Source organism: Phodopus roborovskii, unplaced genomic scaffold, assembly GCF_943737965.1.
Source record: "Phodopus roborovskii unplaced genomic scaffold, PHOROB, whole genome shotgun sequence".
NCBI lineage: Eukaryota > Metazoa > Chordata > Mammalia > Rodentia > Cricetidae > Phodopus > Phodopus roborovskii.
Window position 1 is genome coordinate 13,787,910 of NW_026126409.1, and position 19,973 is coordinate 13,807,882.

Genomic DNA, 19,973 nt, shown 5'->3' on the forward strand with positions numbered 1-19,973 from the left:
TCTCGAAATTATGTAGTTGCTTTAAACAATAAAGTGAGAAGACACAAACTAAGGTGCTGACCGTGGGCTTGGGGTGCCATAAATATTAATGAAACATGGGGAGGGGATGAAAATTGAACGTCAATGTAAATCTTTCTCATAAACAGATGAGTCAATGACATTTCCAAAGGGAACCTTGTGTACATGTCACAGGGACATAGGGCTTAAGCCACAGTTCATTGGCCGTTTTATCCATTTTGTATGCGATGTTTCTCAAAGTTTCTTTTGCAAGTGGCCTGGTTAACTGCGTTGGAATTCCTGGGTGTTCAGAGACAAAATCAGAACCAGGAGGGTGGGGTATGTGCAGGAGTTCATTCCTTCTAGAGTATTTTCTAACTAGCTATCCTGCCTTGAGATGTGATACAATCCAGGGTAGGGTGAGCAAAGTGGTTAAGAGATAGGAATTTGAAAACACCTGACTAAGTGACATTGCTAAACCGAGGCCAGTTGTGTCACTCCAGAACCTCCCACTATGCTAGGTGGCTTCAGGTTCTCCAAGTGCTGGCCATCTGCTCAGAGAGGCCTCCACCCATTGCTATCCTACTTGCTCGTTGGTAGGTGCATGACATAGGTGAACTGAGTCAGAAGGTCTTTGACCTTCCCGTAATGATGGCTGAAGTGAAGGGATCCAGGGCCAGCTAGCTTCAGCTCTTGGCAGGAGCTCCCAGCAGCTCCTCACTGTCCTTGACTTTGGGGCAGAACCCACTGTGGTGGCAGGAGCCTGATGCCACCGCCTGGAAGAGGGTTCTGTTGTAGCAAGGGACATGCTCTGCTCTGTTCAGCCCGCCCGTCCGAGCATAATATACTGGCTCCAACCAGTCGCCGGGAGCTCCAAGCGCTGGCCCACAACTGGTCGACACCAAAAGGGAGACCTAAGCTTGCATTTGCCTTTTGCCTCTGCACAGGAACCTCAACCCCAATGGACACCGGATGATGGGGGTGGGGGGGGGGGGAGTAATACATAGGGATTGTCTTGAGGCAGGTCTACGCAGGATAGGGGTGTCGAGTAGGATCTCAGTTGAGTGTTCATTCGGACTCCTCCCTGCCCTTCTTCAGGGTTCCATCGCCAGCTCTAGTCACGATAGTCAAATCCAGCACAGCTCACCAAACAAGGCGCAGTCGGCTCCAGCCGCCCCCGCGGCGCTGGGTGGTACGGCTCGCACCCCTGCGCCTGCCGTGGTAGTGTCCCACGGGGGCGGGCCCTGGGCTTGTTGTCCACAGCAGCCCGCGGTGCGCGTGCGCCCTGGCTGGTGTTTGCTCAGCTCGCGACAGTGTCGTGGATGATTCTCCCGCGGTTAGGGCGGGACGGACCGAAAGCCGGGAGCCAGCTGAGGCGGGGACGCAGGTGGGCGTGGGGTCCTGGTCTCCGGTGCCACCCACCGGCTGGTGTCCTGTTTGGCTCGCGTCACTGGGTGTGTCCATAGCATGGCAGCTCCTGGGACGCAGTGTTTGAGCAGCTGATGGGCTGAGAGGCGGCGTCCTCTCCCCCCACCACCCCTCCGACCTCGATTCTGCTCATCTGGATGCAGGTGAGAGAGGGCGCCATGTGTACCCCCACCTGCAATGGGGCTGCCATTGCCTAGCCACCCGAGGAGGAGGCATTGCTTTGGGTTTGGCTCCCAGGTCATGGGGCCAGTGGGGGCGCACGTGGACCGGCCAGACTGGGTGCGATTGCCCAGGTCGACATGGGGCCTAAGAGAACATGGTTCGATGAGGAGCAGCAAAGGGACGGACCGGTCTGGGGCGAAGCCGGACCGTAAACTGGGCTAGGTCAGCACAGTGCTAGGGGCTGGGGAGATTGAGGATGAATCATCATGGGACCAGAGAAGGAAAGGCAGCGTTGGTGTCAGCATGTAGTGAAGGGGAGGAGGACTAGAACACCTGGCTGGAGTCAACCCACTGCGGGCGATAGCCGGTCCTGGGGCTAGGGTGCTGTTTCAGATAAGGACAGGGTGGGACTCTGCATGGTCGTGGTAGCCTGGAGCCTTTTAGAAGTCTGTAAGAGTCTTGTCGGGATGACTTCGGAGCAAGTGGCAGTTGCTAAGTACTGTTTGAATTTGTCACTGTTCGTATTTCTTACCTTGTTTATATATGCAGTCTGTAGCTCTACACTGGATTTGTTTCCACGTTTTTGTTTAGGATTTTTTTTTTTTTTTTTTTTTTTTTTTTTGCTTAAACTTTTCAGTGAGCATTTGGAAAAGGTTAAGGAAACATGAGATACTGTGAAAATATGACATGCCTCCACACCCACCGGGCCTTCCATTGGCTCTAGTAGACCTGTCCTAGCTTTCCCGAGTTCCAGGCTTCAGGAAAGTTCTCCCTGGACAGTTTCCCTGAGATACTCAGCACATATCTTGGATGATGAGAAACTGGAGAACCCTATTAGTACACACATCCCAGTCATGTGTCCCCCAGGCCACCAAGGATTAGTGAGGAGGATTTATCTGATGTGTGGCTGAAGACAAGGAAACAGTAAACTGCTTACATGCACTTATCCATTTCTTATTTTTTAATAACAAGGAAATGTTTTTATCTGGGGAAAGACTGACTCAGCATAGGCCAGGGCTAGTGGTGTTGCTTAGAGCTTGCTTGAAGGATAACTAGGTTTCATTTCTCCATTTTCAAGCTTATGGTTTTTAATTTTGTATAAGCATGTATTCCTTTTGATGCTGGGAAAATTTTTTTGACCAAACACCTATATGTGATTCTGAAATGTGTTAGTCCACGGGGCATGTTCTGTTGATTGTGTCAGAAGAAGAGTGACAGCCAGTGTGGAAAAGAAGACACAAAGGGAGGGCTTCTACAGTGAGTAACCCCAAGTGCTGAGTGAGCTAAGATGTGTGAGTTAGACACGGAACTGTCAAGAGGTCTGGACTGCAGTAAAACCACAGCTTTTGAGGCCATGGCCGATCTCCCTATCCCCCATGGGAAGAGAAATCAAGGAAGCTTACAGAGGCCACACCTGACTGGAGATTGTGAAGCAATGGGATTCATTCTGTTAGTGGTAAATGGTGCATCTGATGGTCGAATGAAAAACAGAAATGAAAGGACAACATGACTGCACCTAGGTATGGAGAAGGAGAAGGTTTATTGTAGATAGGAGGGAGAGCAGGGGCATCTAGGAGAGTCCGGAGTGAACATGATGCTGAGCCAGACCATGAGAGGGGAAGGTAGAGAGGGGGACCAGGAGGCCAGTAGACCAAGAGGCCAAAAAGGCAAAAGGGGCTGTGTAACCAAAACCCCTGCATTATGTAGGGAAGGGCAGCTCAACCCCTGGGCTGGAGAAGTTTTGGGGGGGAGTGAGGTATGCTAGCCAGGAGGACCCCTGTGATAGGTAGGGAGCTGAGGGATGCTGGGAGAAGCTAGTAGCAAGTGTCAGCTTTGATACTCTAATAGGTGCCTTTGTCCCAGGGTTTGAGACCTAACCGTGTGTGTGTGTGTGTGTGTGTGTGTGTGTGTGTGTGTGTGTGTGTGTGTGTGTGTGTATTTTTGGGAGGGGGTGTTCTAAAAAAAACACACACAACCATTATTCCCTCTGACTACAGTTCCAAGTTTGGGGTTCATTATCCTAACTAAACGCAAAATTTCTGGTATCCCTAGCAGTCTAGAGGAACTCAGGGATGCCAACAGAAAGCTGAAGGATACCATGGTTGCCGAGTCTAAGTTCCTGGTGATGTGGCCCTCTGGTCACACTAAACTGCAGCACTAAACTGACACTTGATTATATACATTTGAGGTTTTGTTTTTAAAAGGCACAGTTCAGTATAAGTAGAGCTTGGGCCGCTGACTGTAATAAAATAAAATGGGCTTTGGAGGAACCCCTCTCCTTGCCCCACCCCCAAGGATCACAGACCTGGTGAATGGCTGTGGGTTGAGGCTAGTGGCATCCCTGGCAAGTTCCTTCTGCCCTCCTTTGGCTCCTCCTCCATGGAGACTGAGGACTGACTATCTGGAGGGAACAATAACTTTCCACTATGCAGTTTACTTTAGGCAGTAAGCAGTAAGGTGAAGTCCTCAAGTTGGGCTTTTTTTGAAGCAAGCGTGCAGAAGGGGAATGGTTGTGACCTCTGCCCCTTTTTGCCTTCCTAATGTGAGAGGGATGTGGTCAGTTTGAGGAGCAGAAATAGATGCAAAAGGAGAACTGAACTGGTCCCATACACATCTGAGCTGCCTACTAGGCGCAGCTGTGACTTGGTGGAGGGACCAGCAGGGCTCTGTGGGTCTCCAGGGAGGGATGGCCAGCTGGATCCCAACACCAGGCAGGCAAACCTGGCCTGATACTCCATGGCTGAGGACTTGAAGTTTACCTTGCTGCTGTCTCCCCAGATGAAGGCTGCTAATTGGTGCCATTAGTTGCTAAGACAACACAGGCCTACCAGAGCTTTGTGCAAGGTGCTTTATGGAAACATACACAGCAGGGGGTCTGAGTGCAGAACCAGCCTGGGGAAGTGATAGGGGTTGAAGTGTGTGTTCTGGTATATACATCATTTCTGTAACTACCTGTCACCTGTTCTGGAATGGCCAGGAAGTCTCCTCCTCCCCCTCTTCCCCTTCTCCTCATCTCCCCCTTCCCACCCCCTCACCCCCGTGTCAGTGACTGCTGCTCTAGATGCCTTTGCTCCAAAAGTATCTTGAAGATTTAGAGGCATTCTCTCTAAAGAAGAATCAGATCAGGTGGATATGCCTAACCGCGGGTGCCGCACACTCTGCTGGCCTGTATTTCTATGTAAATTTTATTTCCAGGGTCAGCACCGTGCTCTGCGAGGCTATGAGAACCCACTCAGCCAGGCCGTCTTTGATCCACTGATCTTGATGCTCTGGGGTCCCTTCCACTCTGAATAAACCAGACAGTATCTGTGTCCTTGATTCCGGAAGTAGACTTAGTAGAGATTTCCAGAGTTGGGAGACCACCCGGGTCAGGGTCCCAATAGAAGCTGACAACTTGGCCACTGGTACAGTGATGTAATCACAGCAAAATGGGAACTTGTGTCCGGTCTCATGACTTGTGGACAAGTGCAAGATGGGGACTTTTTTTACACCAGACCCAGGAAGAAAGAACTGCCTTCCCTCCTAGCCCTGTACTAGGCTTGAATGTGCCTGCATCAGAAGGTGTAAAGTACTCTGGTGTGTGTGCAGGGTCATGGGTTCAAAGCCAGCTTTATTCTCAGGAAAAAAAAAAAAAAAAAAAAAAAAAAAAAGAAAAGAAAAGAAAAGAAATGCAGAGCCATATCAAAGCCAGGTGCCCCAGCCCTGTGGGACCATGTTGAGTTTTGCTTGAGGAAGAGTAACTTTTGGAGTTCTTGGAAATGTGAAATAAACTAGTGTTACTGCAAGCTGAGGCCTGAGCCACAGGTGTACGCTGTGCACAGAACAGCCCCAGGGTTGTCATCTCCAGAGAATATTTCCATGTGACAGGAAACACATCAGGGGACGGTGACATGGGCTCCTGGAATTGTAGCGGATACATGGATATGAGAGTTGTGCCCACACAACTGTGTACGTCTTCAAGTTTGGGGAAAACCAGCACTTCCAGGATGTCCTTGGCTATAGGACCACCACCAAGTTAGGAGTATAGTAACTACGGATTCTTTCGTTCCTTGAGGTAGGCCCTGGCACTCAAGCTCACAAGCCACATGCCCAGCTTTCTGTGGAAGCTAATGTAGTACCCTGCTCCTACACCCTGCTCCCTCACAGTTCAGTCCATGGGTGCACACCCCTGCGATGTTCTGCCTCCATTCCCCAAAGTGTTTGGGGGAAAGCCCCTGCCCCTGAGGAAGTAGGGTCAGGGTTTGTCCCTCATGCTGTGGGACTGGCCTTCTGTGACTGCTCGGCTGGTTCTGGAAGTGAAAGGCCCTTCGGGTTTCATGATTTCCTTCAGCCATGACATTCTCACTTTTACAGTGTCACAAAGTGGGCAACTTTACCATTTAAACACAGGTTAGAATGGCATGCATTCAGCAAGTATTTCATGTGTGCCAGCCACTGTGCCAGGCAGTGGGGTTCTAAAGACGGGCAAGTTGGGCTTCCTCCTCAGGGCTGGTGTGGTGCAAGCTGGGACCAAGTACCAGAGTGTAGCTCAGACTTGGTCCCAGAGGGAGTGTGAGTTTGTGGGAAGGGGGTTTGGCCCAGAGCATGGTGCTTCTCCACAGACTGGAAAGCATCTGAAGCAAATGGATGTAACCTGGCTGGTTGGGGCCAGGATGGGGCATCTGCAGAGAAGTCAAAACCCAGAGCTTGAGAACTAAGGTGTGGGTGGAGCAAGGTGCAGGGAGTTTGAGGTTGGGGCCCAGGAAAGGAAGAGGAATCATACACTGGCAGGTCCCGGGCAGTGGTTGTTCAGACTTATCCTGAAAGTTCTGCTACAGACTTAACAGAGGAACTACAGCCATGAGGAATACGGATAGGGCAGGCTCTTTGTGTGAACTGTAAAACAAAGTAGCAGCCATTTCGGGAAGTGAATTCTTAAGAAGCTCCAGATTAGGGAACCTCAACCTATACCACATACCAGACCCAGCTAGAGTCCCACACCATCTGCTACTCCACAGTGTTCATGTTCTACTTAGGGAAACTGAGTCCCAGAAACATCCAAAGGCCACTTGGTCAGTACAGGCAGGAGTAGGATTTGAACCCAGCTATTCTTAGCCCCATGTCCATGTATTTGGTGGAGATAAAAACATGGCGTTTTTAATTAACAGCTTCTCCAAGCATGGAACAGGAAGGAAACATTCTTACCTCAGAATGTAAAGGTAAAAGACCCCAACAGAGTGTATTCCAGGGTCACTGTTCAGCCTCTGGATTATGTAGTTTATGACTAGACTGCTGCAAAGGCTCAGGCTGAGGCTGCAGTTCCGTAGGAAGGGAAGGGCATAGCCGGTGTCTCGAGTCACAGCGGTCTCCATCCCTCCATGGCTGAGCATCTGGGAGTCAGCTCACTTCCTTCTCCTGTGCCGCCTGTCGGTGTCCTGCAGGGTTTATGTGTCTTGGAAAGCATAAGAGTAAAGTAGAGAATTTAAGACATGCTTCCCACATGTCATCCTGTGGTGGGGGTGGGTAGACTGTGTGGGAAGGAGGCGGTGGTGGTTTCTTGCTTTCTAGCTCCTTCTGAGTCAGCTCAAGGTGAATTCATCTTTCTTCAGATTGAGGATGGGTGCCCGAAGATCCTCGAGACAACTTCACTGAAAGTGAGGAGCAAGCAGTGTCAGGCCCAGCTGCCCGCCGTTGGCCCTGGGGACGCCCCTGGCACCCAGATTAGGATCATGACTCCTGTGAACGACCATGGCATGGCGGAAAGCATTTTTGACCTGGACTATGCTTCCTGGAAGATTCGCTCGACCCTGGCGGTGGCTGGCTTTGTCTTCTACCTGGGCGTCTTTGTGGTCTGCCACCAGCTGTCATCCTCCCTGAACACCACCTACCGCTCTCTGCTGGCCAAAGAGAAGGTCTTCTGGAACCTGGCAGCTACCCGTGCAGTCTTTGGTGTCCAGAGCACAGCTGCCGGCCTGTGGGCTCTGCTGGGGGACCCGGTGCTCCACGCCGACAAAGCTCTTGGGCAGCAGAACTGGTGCTGGTTTCACATTACCACGGCCACTGGGTTCTTCTGCTTCGAGAACGTGGCCGTGCACCTGTCCAACCTCTTCTTCCGGACGTTCGACCTGTTCTTGGTTGTGCATCACCTCTTTGCCTTTCTTGGGTTCCTGGGTTCAGCGGTCAATCTCAGAGCTGGCCACTATCTGGCCATGACCACTTTGCTCTTGGAGATGAGCACACCTTTCACCTGCATTTCCTGGATGCTCCTGAAGGTAGGTAAGGGGAGGTGGGGAGTGCTGTGGCTGCCTGCAGATCAGGCAGTGCCTTTACACAGAACCACATGGGCCAGAGTGTCCCCGGGACCTGCCCTGAGGCAGCTGTGCAGAGAGACATCACCTGGCTGAATTCCAACTTCTCAAATTTAAGTCTCAGAGTTAAAAGAAAGATCAGTGGCACTTTAGCCTCGGTCACTAGTGTTGTATGTCTTAGGAAGAATTATTGTTTTACTTTGGTACTTAAAATGTTCTGCAGAGATCTATTTGTGACCCATGCATAAGGCCATCCCTTAAATCAGTTTCTGTTAGCCTTTGGGGTGTGTCAGCATATGCATACATTTTTTTTTTTTTTATGGCAGTATGGGTGCAACTTTCTTTTCTTTTGTTGGGTTGCTGGATTCAGAAGTTGGTCCCTGGTCCACTGGAGGTGATGTAAGCCATGGTCCTGCCTCCAGAACGGTGGCCCACACCTTAGCTTGGTCTCCCAGCTGACTATAAGGCTAGCAGTCCCATCCCCAGCCACTTAGTTTCCAAATTCTGTACAGACAGGGTTGTGTCTCATCCCAGGAGGGAGCAGTAGCTGTCACATCTGTATCTGGGGTTGGCAACCTGCGGAGACCTGAAGGCTGTTGCTAGGAAGTGCGTGGGCTATGGGTGACCGGGCTGGGCTTTTATGTCCCTGGCAAGGCAAGGAATGCTGCTCTGCTTTGACCACAACTCCAGAAACTCACCTCTGTGCTCACAGCGTGGGGTTGCAGCAAGTCTGTGTTAGCCTTCATCCAAGGCCCTCTGAGGTGAGAGCTAAAGGAGCTAGGACACACATTCATTTGACTCAAGCTGTTCCAGGGAGTGCGCCTGCAGCTGCGGGGGGGGGGGGGTGGGGGGGTGGGGAGGGGGGGTCTGCTTTATCCTATGTGTTAATTCAAGATAAAGATTCGAGTTTTGCCTTAGGGAGTAGGAAGTAAGCAGGGCAGGCCCTGCACTGATTAGGTGCTGGCCCAGGCTCTTGTCTTCCAAGAGAGCAAACACTGGCTGGCAAGAAGCCCATTGCTTTGAACGGAGTTCATGGTGCGGAAAGGTCGCAAATACCCGCTCACCTCCTGAGCTCACACCGTGTTATTCTGTCCACAGGCCGGCTGGTCAGACTCGCTCTTCTGGAAGGTCAACCAGTGGCTAATGATCCACATGTTCCACTGCCGTATGATCCTCACTTACCACATGTGGTGGGTATGCTTCCAGCACTGGGGAGCGCTCGTCGACAGCCTCTACCTGCCTCACTTTGCACTGTTCCTGTGTGGGCTGGCCCTGCTCACACTCCTCATTAACCCCTACTGGACACACAAAAAGACCCAGCAGCTTCTAAATCCTGTGGATTGGAACTTCGCCCAGTCTGAAACCAAGGGCAGCAGGCCAGAAAGGACCAACGGCCAGGTGCCTCAGAAAAAGAGGTTCTAGGACCCAGGGGACCAGGCGGCTCCACCGACAGTGACTTTGACAGATGAGGTCATGAGCAAGTTTAGATCTAGGTGAATACTAACTTGTTCTTTAGTATTAATTCTATAACAGCCAGGAAGTATTGCAAGGAGCTTGATTTGCCTGCAGGAGGCTATGGTCGTCATGGTCTTCTGATTCCTCTGGTGTGACCTCAGCCATGCTGTCTCTGCCTGGCCAGGGTCAGGGAAGGAGCCATGGTGGTCAGGTGTGCAAGCTGTTAAGGATGCCAGCCTGGATACTTGGAAGGACTGCATTAGGAAGGAACCTGTGTGGGTGTGGATGAATCAACACACTCATAGCCTGCGTGCCTTATTTGGAAGCCACGTTCCTTCTCATTACCAAGTATTGGCCTAAGAAAATGTGATTTGCTGATATTTGTGAAAATTTCCCAGCATGTAGAATTTTAAGCCCATGGTGCAGCATCACCCTCTAGTGGCAAGTGCAGGGAGGGCATGGTTCTGATAAAGGGTATTTCACAGTGGCCGAATGGTCCTAAGAGTTTATCCACCCCTCCTTACATGGTGCCTGGATCTTGGAGCTATTTCTGATTGACCCAAGTGTCTAGCCTTGCCCCAGTTCTGCTCTGTCAATTTCAAGGCAGGGCAGTGACTTTCTGCTCTGGGCTGTGAGGGGGCCTCCGTCTGTACCCAGAGATGCTCTGCCTGAGTTGCCAGGGCCCAGAACAAATACACAGCTTGCCCTATGTGACCGTAGGCATGGGTTCCTATTGCACTGTTTGTGGGTGGGACATCCAGACACCACTGTCCATGATACTGACAGACACAGAAACTTTCCCCAAAAGTATACAATTAAAGTGAGGTTTATTTTTGTCACAGCTACCTTTGAAGTGGTGGTTGCTCTTGAAAAATCATGTGTGACTTATGCCTGCCATGGATCATGGGCCTCAGCATGTTTTGAATACTAGTGCTTTAACTTTATCGGGATGTATGATGCCTATTTATTTCATTCTAAGACAATCTTGTGTCCCTAAGATTGTCAACCGAAAACCCTGTAGCTACTATATCTGCTTTACACAGGCACCAGCCTGGCAGTTTTTAACTGGGCAGAAGTTTAATAAAGTTATAGCTGTTTACAGAACCCAAACACATGCCAGTTCTTGTCTGCTAATGTGAGCTCAAACTCACTGTTGGAGTGTCTGACAACACTCTGTGGTGTGTCCAGAACATGTTGGCAAGCCTTCATGTGAAGACCAGAATACAGTGGAAAGTTCAGCCGAGCCACTTTCTCTGGCCTACACTAGGAGTGACCTCACACTAGGTCCTCTGTCTTTACATGTGTCAACTGGGTACTATTCCGTAGCTCAGGCAGCCTCTAGTTGCTCCATACACCTCCTTTCTGACCAGGACTTCTCCCTGGGACTTTGGGGATGAGAGTGTCCGTTCAGAAGGCTCTGGAGGTGCTGTGAGCAGTAGCCCCTGCCTTTATTGCCTAGACAGTGGCCACCCCTTTCTACCTATAGCACTGTTGTGGTCTCCACGACCCTGACAGACAGATCTCTGAGAGGGGCATGGTATAGGGGACACTGAGGAGCCACAGCTCGCTGATGTGAGCCTAGGCTTGGCCTGCTGGGGCTCACACTGGCCAAGATTTAGTTGCATGTGCGTCCCACAAGACTCCTGCATCATCTGTCAGGAATTAGAACAGGCTGTGGTGTTGCCGAATGGTAGAGTGATGATGCAGCATGTGTGAGGCCCTGCCTGCCTTCTGTCTTCTGCTACCGCTAACAGGACACAGGCTCTCCCACTTGGTTTATGTGCAAAACCAAAACACCTCTCTTCTCTCAGGGTAGAGGAATATTCTATATGCCCTTGTTGTTTTCAAATTTAGAGAATGTGATGGGTCAGGGATACTGAGTGGCAGGAAACAGCCCAATGTCTTCTCCATCTCTTACTGATGGCTTGCCCCTGCCCCTTTAATTTAGCACCAGCTCTTATTTCTCTCAGCATGCCACAGGCTCCCTCAAGTAGTCCTGGGCTTGGGATGCACAGCTAGTAACTGTTTGTTCACTGTCGTCTTCTCTGAGGCATTAGAATGCCTTGGCTCTCTTTACACAGAAGGCCAGGAAGCCATCTCCACCCCACACAGCAAGGAGGATCCTGGGAAGAGACTGGGCAGGCAGGTGGCCCATATGGGAACTATAGTGCTAGCCTTTTCTTTTATGTGGAGGGAGTTCCTGTGGAGCCCTGGGTTCTGAATGTCTCTCAGACACACAGTGCTCTAACTTCTGACTTGGAACCCACCATGAGAACTCACCTCTTCGCTCTGTTTACCATTGTGCCAGTTTATATTTGGTGATTTCATTGTTATGCTCCAATCTGTTGGAGGCTTTGCATTTCCTGTTAGTTCACTATGTTAAAACAAATAGCCTCAAACTCAGCAATGTATTCCAAAATAATAATAATAGTAATAATAATGATAAGCCCAAAGCTGAAATCCTTAGTTATTGCCAAAAGTTACAGGTGCAACCAAGCCAGACAGGCCATGATTTTTCTGAAGCCCATGGGATGCCTGCTCCTTTCTGAGCACCCAGGGAGGAGGGATGGATGGGGAGGGGTACAGGGTGGAAGAGGCGAAGGACAAAGAAGAATCCCTGCCAAAAATTTAAAAGAAAACTGGTTGCAGTCCCTGCAACTTTCACAGCATTGTCTGTGTTTGCTTTAAAAACTGCTGTGCGAGCCTCAGAATCCCAGAAGCAAAGCACATCTCAGCCTCTGTTCTCCTGCCTGGGAGGAACTTGTTAGTGCACCAAGTCCACCCAGAAACATTGTTTCCACACAAAACAAACACAAGGGACAGCTTGCAGAGCAGCCAGCCAGAGTTGGGCTGCAGGCACCCGCCCATGTGTGCTTCCTTAGCTTGTGAGTGGCTCAAATGCACAGCACCATGAAGCTCAGGAAAAAAACCCTTTACCAAGCAAGCATGGCTTTCATTTCTTTATCTGGGGCTGTTGTTTGGCTCAGTCACACTGAACTCTAGCCAGTCGACCCTGAGAAGTGTTTCTTGATTTCCCTAGCGCCCTTGTGTTCACATGTCATAGAACTAACCAGCAAAGATGACAGGGCTCGTGGATGGTGTGTTTTTCTTTCCAAAGGAAGGTAAGCCTTGAAAGAAGAGAGCCTCCCGGTTTCCTGTTCCTTTCTATAGTTATATCTGCAGGGCCATCTGCTCTTGTCAATGCAAAGATCTGCCAGAGGGTGGGAACAAAGGATGCAAGATGGGACATCTATCCTAGTAAGAGCAACACAGGGATCCCCTTCACCTCTGCCCCGCCCCCGCCCCATGTGAATGTGCTGATAAGCTACCGCAGCCCCTCTCACTTTGAGCAGTTGTTACTCAGGCTTGCTGACCTTTCAGAATCCTTTGTCATTTCAGATGCTAGGCTCTGAGTCTAAAGCAAGTCACTCAGTTTCATTTTATTTCTGACACTTTTCTTTGCATAATAGAAAAGCTGGGAAAACAAAAACAGAAGCCAAAATGCCTTTCATTTACTATTTTTTCCCTTCCAAATTTGTCAATTTCTAGCATTCTGTCACACGTAAAAGCAGTTCTTCCCAGCCTGTTTGTCTCCTGTCTCTGTCTACCTCCTCCTTTCTTTGTTCCCCATTATTTCCTTTGTCCTTATCATTAGAGAAAAAAAATCCCTTTGTCCCCCCTCTTTTTCTTTTGAGATGGGTCTCTTCGTACTGCCTCCTGCCTGCTGAGACTATAGGGGACTCATCACTTCTGCATTTCCTAAGGACAAAAACATTTTCACGTGTAACCACACTAACTCCACTGGAGTCCAGGCCTTTTATCTAATTATATCCTGACATTTCCTTCCTGTATGTCCCTCCCGCTCCAGGACCATTGAGTCATGTCTCCTGTCAGTCAACCTGCTGTGGTTCCTCAGCCTTTGCTTCAGCCGGAAATGTTAACTCAATCCCTCTTCTGGTTGGTATGGTGTTTGTCAGGATGGGTTCAAGGCACACATCTGGCTAGAGTACTATGTTTTTTTTTTTTTTTTTTTTTTTTTTCCAGACAGGGTTTCTCTGTGTAGCTTTTTAGACCAGGCTGGCCTTGAACTCACAGAGATCTGCCTGCCTCTCTGCCTCCCGAGTGCTAGGACTAAAGGCATGTGCCACTAACACCTGGCTTAGAGTACTACGTAAAGCTGGTCTTCCATGGAGTATCAGGTTGGAGGTCTTGACCTGTTGCCCCTTGGGGATTATGTTAATTTTGGTAACCTGATTAAGACAGCTAGAGTAATTTGGATATAGGTTGTGCAGAATTCCCTAACCAGAGTGGAATAGTCTAGTTTTCCCTTGCTCTGGGAAATTCCCAGAAAGTGAGTAAGGGCATGAGTTGGCATGTAGATAAAACCAGGAGAGGATTGTTGTTTGGATGCCCACAAGTCCTGGCGCTGGCAAAATGAGGATCAGACCTTCTCTAGAAAATTCAGTTTGGGGGATGAGGATAATTGGTGGCATCAGTGGGTTCCCCCGTGATTGAGGCGCTTATATCTGATAATTGAGGGTTACAGCTAAATCCACACATGCACATTTCTCCACCTCTGTACACTGCAGAGTGTGAGATGGAGATTGGGAAATGTCCTCTCCCCTTCTGGACCAAAGGAGAGAAATCCATTCCCTTCTTCCTTTGGTTTCTATATTTCCTCAGAGCAATGAGCGAGGAACCTGAGATTCTGGATATGGCCTAGCTGCCTGCTCATGGCTTTGTAGGAGATACAGTTCATGATTTTTTTCTTTCCTTTGTGTATGTGAAATTTGAAGTGATTTGAACTATCAAGTCTGTAGACAGACAATACAGTATAATAGCCTCTAAGAAGCTGTGGGCTTCTATTGTCTGAGGTGGGCAGGGAAAAGCTCCATCCTCCTGCCTCAGATTCCCTGTGCTAGGATTACAGTTATACACCACCACAACTAGCTAATAGTTCTTTTTAATTGATTAATTTTTATGTGTATGACTGTTTTAACTATGTATATGTTGTCTTAGGGTTTCTATTGCTCTGAAAAGACACTAAGTTCATGGCAACTCTTAATAAAGGAAAACACTTAATTGGGGGCTGGCTTACAGTTCAGAGGTTTAGTCCATTATTGTCATGTAGTGAAGCATGGTGGCATGCAGGCAGACATGGTGCTGGAGAAGGAGCTGTGAGTTCTGTAGGCAGCAGAAGGAGACGGTACCACACTGGACATAGCTTGAACGTGTAGTGTAAGACCTCTCTCCACAGTGATATACTTCCTCCAACAAGACCACACCTTCTAATAGTGCCACTCCCAGTGGGCCAAACATTTAAACATGTGAGTCCATGGGGGCCATTCCTAATCAAACCACCAAATATACTTATGTGCCATATAGGTGCCTGATGCCAAAGGAGGTCAGAAAGGACAGTGGATCCCCTAGAACTGGAGTTACAGATGGCTTTGAGCTGCCTTGTGGGCACTGGAAATAAAACCCACATCTCCTGGAAGAACATCGAGTGCTTTTAACTACTGAGCCACCGCTCCAGCCCCAGGTAATAATTCTTGAAGTAAATCAGTGAAAATTGTTTTTCTGTTGTGTTTGTTTCAGAATGTCTTAAAAACACAAATACTGAATCAGTTGCTGAATGGACGTGTTCAGCTAGGGCCACCACGCCTGCCCTGATATGATAAAACTGACTAAGGCCAGTGGTGCTAGGGTAGAGGCAGGGGCACGCAGAGGATTAGCATTCACTGACCTCACTTTCTGGAAGTCAGTGAGCTCCTGAGGTGAGTGAATGGTAAGGCTCTGGTGTGGCTGTTTATAATGATGGTGATGAAATTCCAGGCTGGATTCTTGATACCATGTAAAAGGCTATTATGACCCGGGCTGGGTACAGTTTGTCCCCTCTTCTCCAAAGCATAACTAGGGAGGCCACATCTCAGTCTCCATTTCCTGAGGTGAAGCAGAGTTCAGCACCTGGTGCTGGGGGCCTTCTCAAGCTCTGCTTTTTTTGTTTATTTGGTTTGTTTTTGTTTGTTTGTTTGTTTGTTTTTAGCCTCCAGCACTCAGCATACACACACTTCCACTTTCTGAACTCCTGGAGCCCTTCCCTGAGCTTCCTCCCAATCCGAGTGACCCTCCTACCCTGTTAGAAGTTGCTCACTTATCTTTGGGCCTTTCCCTAAAAGGTCCTGAACAGCTGGTGTGACTGAGTCCTTCTGAGTCATTAGTGTTACTAGCTGACCAAGTGTGACCCCAGCATAGGTGCAACACAGCTCTTACTTCAAAGTGACTAAGAAGCAGGTTATCCTGGGCCACATACAGCCCAGGAAAACACACAGGTTTGCAGGAAAAGGCTACAGTAACTTTTTTTTTTTGTCACAGAATAAAAGTAGTAATGAACAGATGCATTTGCCAAACATGTTGACAGGGACACCAGTTATCTGAGCTGCAGAAGAGCAGAAAGTCCTGCTTTGGGTTTCAGGTGCCATCAGATGACTTTATCTTTAGGGCTGGTGGAAGCCAGTGATCTCATTCTAACCTCTCTTACCAGTATTTCTGTCTCACTGAAGCCTTTCCTCTTGGGGGGTGGGGTGGGGGAGTCATAGGACTCCAGCAGCTAAGGAAGCTTAGCCAGGTGAGGAAAGTCATAAACCTCTCCCCAATGCTATAAAGACAGGAAAGCTCCAAGGATGCAGCTTTTGTGGGTCATTACCCTTTACCTGTGCTCAGGCAGAGTCTACAGTGAATTTGCCTCTGGACCACCCATGTGCCTACAAGAAACCCCAGTAAACTCAGTGCTTCCTTCGCCAGATAGTCTTGGCTGAGGTCGTCTGCCTTTACTACCCTGTCTGGTGAATGGATGTTTGTTGCTGTCTCCCCAGCAAACACTCATGAGAGTTGAAGTCAGATGTAGAGTTTGAAATCGAGTGTCTATTAAGGGGACTAAAGATAGCTCAAGATAATTCCAGCTTTCTGTGAAATTCGGGTTCTCTACAACCATGACATCTGGGTCAATCTGTCTGTTGTATCTTCAACACAGATGTGGCCCAGAGACTGTCATCTCTCACCGGAAAGTTTGCCTATGATAAAACCAGAGCTGATTGCCTCATTGGGAGCTGCAGAGAATCCATGGTGACGGGACAGGAAAACACCACACACTGTCTGTCCTTGGCGTGCCTCTAATCATGGCTGCCAGGGCTGCTTGTTTTTCTTGCTAGCTTTGTTGGTACACAGGGCTCTGTGGTTTCTGACAGGGATATTATGGAGTCTCTAGCCTTCCTTCATCGCCCACTACTGCCCCCTCCAGCTGCCTAGTCCTTGTTCTGTGCTACCAGAGCCTGGCTGGACAGAGCAGAGGACCCTGGGAACACTCTGAGGGACAAGAGGATGGAGGCTACTGTGGTGCCCTCAGATGGATGCCATTGCAGTCCCTCAAAGCCCCTAGGGTCACAAGGAGTCAGAGATAGAAAACATTAAGTATCTGTTCACCATGACCACCCTGACCACCCCAACCCCTTTTTGTTTGCACTTTTGTTTCTCTGAGGAATCACTTTCTCCTCTTGTGTGTCTTTGCTCCTTGCCTCTCCCTCAAGTTTAGTGAGCAAAGCAAGAAAATAGGCAGTTGTTGTAGAAGCTCTGAGAACAAAAGGTCACTGTTGGCACAGAAACAATGAGCCCTTCTCCCACGGCGTTGAACATATCCACTGAAAGGGCCCCAGTGAGAACCAGCCTTATCTCCATGGTCCCAAAGTCATCTCTGTTTCATATTTTCAACATTCCTCCCTTTTCCCTTTGGCCTCCATCTATCACAGGAAGCCTAGGTTGGGGCAGGGACAGAAACAGAATTGTAGGTCAGGAAAGCCTAGGGGCCTGGCCTGAGATGAGGTCTGTATAAAGCTCAGAGCTCTGTGGAAGGCAGGACTAGCCACTTGAGTGGTGTGTCTTCATCCCTGTACTGCATGACCCCTTAGGAGGATACACAAGGAGTGTGCTCAGTCTGGGCATTGCGAGCGTGCCTGGAGTGCCCACTTCCCATTGTTCGAAGCTACTTTCCCTGCAACATCTGCCCACTGTTGTCTACATTGAAGTGTCTCCAGCCTGTTCTGAGGGAAGATGAAGAGTAGCTGGGTCATAGGTAGCTTCCAGGAGCTACGTGGAGGGAGACTGCTTGGAGGTATGTGGTTGTCAGCAAGGGCCATCTGGCAGGCAGCAGGCAGGGACATTTGGTCCTGCAGTCCAGGGATTCTGGCCTTGACCCGGGAGGCTAGCAGATACCCGAGTCATGAACTGCTTGCTATTGTACTGCCAGGCATTACCTCCTGGGAGAAGTACCAATGGTTATCTTGTCCCCAGAACATGATTTCATTTTAGCCCAAGCACACAAGTGTCATTTGCCATGGATGGGAACGGTCGTGGGGTTCAGGACAGTACTACTCCAGTCTTAGGTGAGGGTTGCTTACCAAAGGCTTTAAAGACAAAAATGGCATCCCTCCAGGTGGTTCCGCTCAGCATCCTCGTGGCTTTGCTGAGATGTGAGAGAAAATAAACCGCACCATTGTGGGGGTGCATCCTGCTGAGTTTAGAGGTCTATATGTGTAACTTGTGAAGTCTCCATCACAGTCAGGAGAGTGAGCACTGCTTCCCACCCAAACCCACTTTTCTCCTGAATAACCACATCCCCATGCTGTTGCAAGGACCACCTGCCCACTCAAATCGTGATCCTCCCTAGCAAGCCCCTCCCAGTGCTATCTCCCTAGGAGAGTTCTTGCTCACCCAGAGGCTGATGGCCACCAATGCTTGGGAGTGATTCTGTCATTATAATTGTTTGTGTTTAGCATCTCTATAAGGGCAAGTGCTGAACTAATTAGATACTCAGAATGGCTGTGTGGTGTGCAGTATGGCAGTATCTTTTGATGGGGGATGTCCTTCTGTATATATGTTTCTCTTATTGGTTGATGAATAAAACACTGTTTGGCCAACAGCCAATCAGAGCATAGGCAGGGCTACCAGATGAGGAGAATTCTGGGAAAGGTAGGCAGGGAGAGGCCACAGAGAGTTGCCATGTAGCTGGCAAAGAAGTAACAGGTCCGGGCCTTCTCTGGTAAGCCAAGACTACGTGGAAATACATTCATTTATGGATATGGGTTAATAATTAAGAGGAATCTAGCCAATAAGAAGCACTAGCCATTGGCCAATAGTTCAATAATTACTATAGCATCTGTGTGTTTATTTGGGGCTAAAGTGGTGGTGGGACCTGGCAGGACAAGAGAAACACCAGCAACAATCTTTTACTGTCTGCTCTCAAGTAGTGGGCTGTCATCGCTATGTGAGGTCCTGCCTGGACGATCCATCATGGCCCCATAACTATGTAGACAGGAGTTGAGATGACCACAGGAAGGACCCAGGCTGGGCGCCTGTGACCAGGCACAGGCTTTCAGTCAAGAAGCTGTGTGTCTTTAGGACTCCCAGGAAAGCGTTATGTCACCTGAGGGGGCAGACACAAGGGCTGGGTGTGCAATAGTGAGAACAGGACTTACTTCAACATCCATTCAGTGTGCTCCAACCTCTGAACTCTGAGGCATGCAGAGGCCTAGACTGTGAGGCCTGGAGGGGGGGGGGCACCAGAGGCTCTGCATGGAAATTCACTGATGATTCCATGCTCAGACTCATATGGGGACCTCCAAGGGTAATGCAGAATGACACTGAGTATGCATACCTTTTGGGTGTGTCTGAAGCCTGTGCACCCTATACAAACCAGGGCACTGTCTAGGCGCAGTCTTGGAGGGAGACATGTCTACTTCAGTCTTCAGGACTTGTAAGAGGTATTTGCTGACCCTTTCCCAATGCCTTCACTGTGTGGCCGTGAACCCAGCAGCATGCCCCTGTGATGCTTGCTATGGGCAGAGGCCCTGCCAGTCACATCTTGTCTAGATTCTAGTCTACACCAAGGCTATAGTAACCCTGCTTTATACAAGAGATGGTAAAGGCTAGCAAAGAGGGTGGCTTTCCAGCATCTGATTCCAAAGGCTGCCTTGCCCTCCTGACACCTACCCAGTAACAACCGCAGATAGGTATTGACTTCACCGTGGGGCACATTCAGGGTCAGTGTTCTGGGAGCACATCTGTCAGCCAAGGCACAGAGGAACCTAGCCAGCAAAAGCACAGCATGAAGAACATCATGGCCAGGACCACTTGTGGTGGTGGGCTGGTCTGTGTGGGTTACTTAGAGGAGGCTATAACATGGGTCTGGAGTGAAGCCAAAACCACCATCTTCCGACAAGCTCCCTCCTTCTGTGGGGAGGCTTCAGAATGTCTGAGCCAACCCCCCTGCCTCCTTCATGTAAGGTGATGTGACAATGGGCCTAAACCACACCAACATCCCTACCATAATTATGAGGCTGGTGTCTGATTGAGGGACAGGAGCCCAGTCAAGGTTACACACAGACCAATGGCAGGTCCCATTTCTTTAGTGAAGAATCCTAGGACCCACTGTACAGGGCCCACAAGTCATAACAGAGGTGCTCGGGATTAGAACCCACACTAGATGCAGCCTCCACTCCCCTATGGCACCTGAGATTGCTTCAGAATATCCCAAGGGTTCAGTGTAAAGCACTTGATCTTCAAGACCCTCAAGCAGGTAGCCATTACCCC

The 19,973-nt window shown here is 49.5% G+C and overlaps 2 protein-coding genes across 3 annotated transcripts in view; both read left to right on the forward strand.

Annotated features, from left to right (window-relative positions):
- The first annotated feature begins 231 nt into the window (after positions 1 to 231).
- Positions 232 to 10,439, forward strand: Cln8 (CLN8 transmembrane ER and ERGIC protein). 2 transcript variants are annotated; one of them, XM_051182075.1, is made up of 3 exons: positions 232 to 336; positions 7,176 to 7,838; positions 8,973 to 10,439. In XM_051182075.1, the coding sequence occupies exons 1-3, from the start codon at positions 241 to 243 to the stop codon at positions 9,294 to 9,296; spliced, it is 1,083 nt and encodes a 360-aa protein (XP_051038032.1). In that variant the 5' UTR covers positions 232 to 240; the 3' UTR covers positions 9,297 to 10,439. The 2 variants fall into 2 exon arrangements, with proteins under 2 accessions (XP_051038032.1, XP_051038033.1); XM_051182076.1 differs by lacking the exon at positions 232 to 336 and adding an exon at positions 1,485 to 1,568.
- Positions 6,052 to 19,973, forward strand: part of Arhgef10 (Rho guanine nucleotide exchange factor 10) — a 110,721-nt gene continuing 96,799 nt past the window's right edge. Inside the window, exon 1 of the mRNA XM_051182074.1 lies at positions 6,052 to 6,055. The gene's annotated coding sequence lies outside the window, so the exon portion shown is untranslated. The remainder of the gene's footprint in view (positions 6,056 to 19,973) is intronic.

Bases quoted from the DNA above. Each gene is read 5' to 3' on its own strand.
- Cln8 (XM_051182075.1), top strand. From the start codon at position 241: ATGCGATGTTTCTCAAAGTTTCTTTTGCAAGTGGCCTGGTTAACTGCG. The intron at 337-7,175 runs GTATGTGCAGGA...ATCTTTCTTCAG, and splicing joins ATCAGAACCAGGAGGGTGGG to ATTGAGGATGGGTGCCCGAA. The intron at 7,839-8,972 runs GTAGGTAAGGGG...TTCTGTCCACAG, and splicing joins TTTCCTGGATGCTCCTGAAG to GCCGGCTGGTCAGACTCGCT.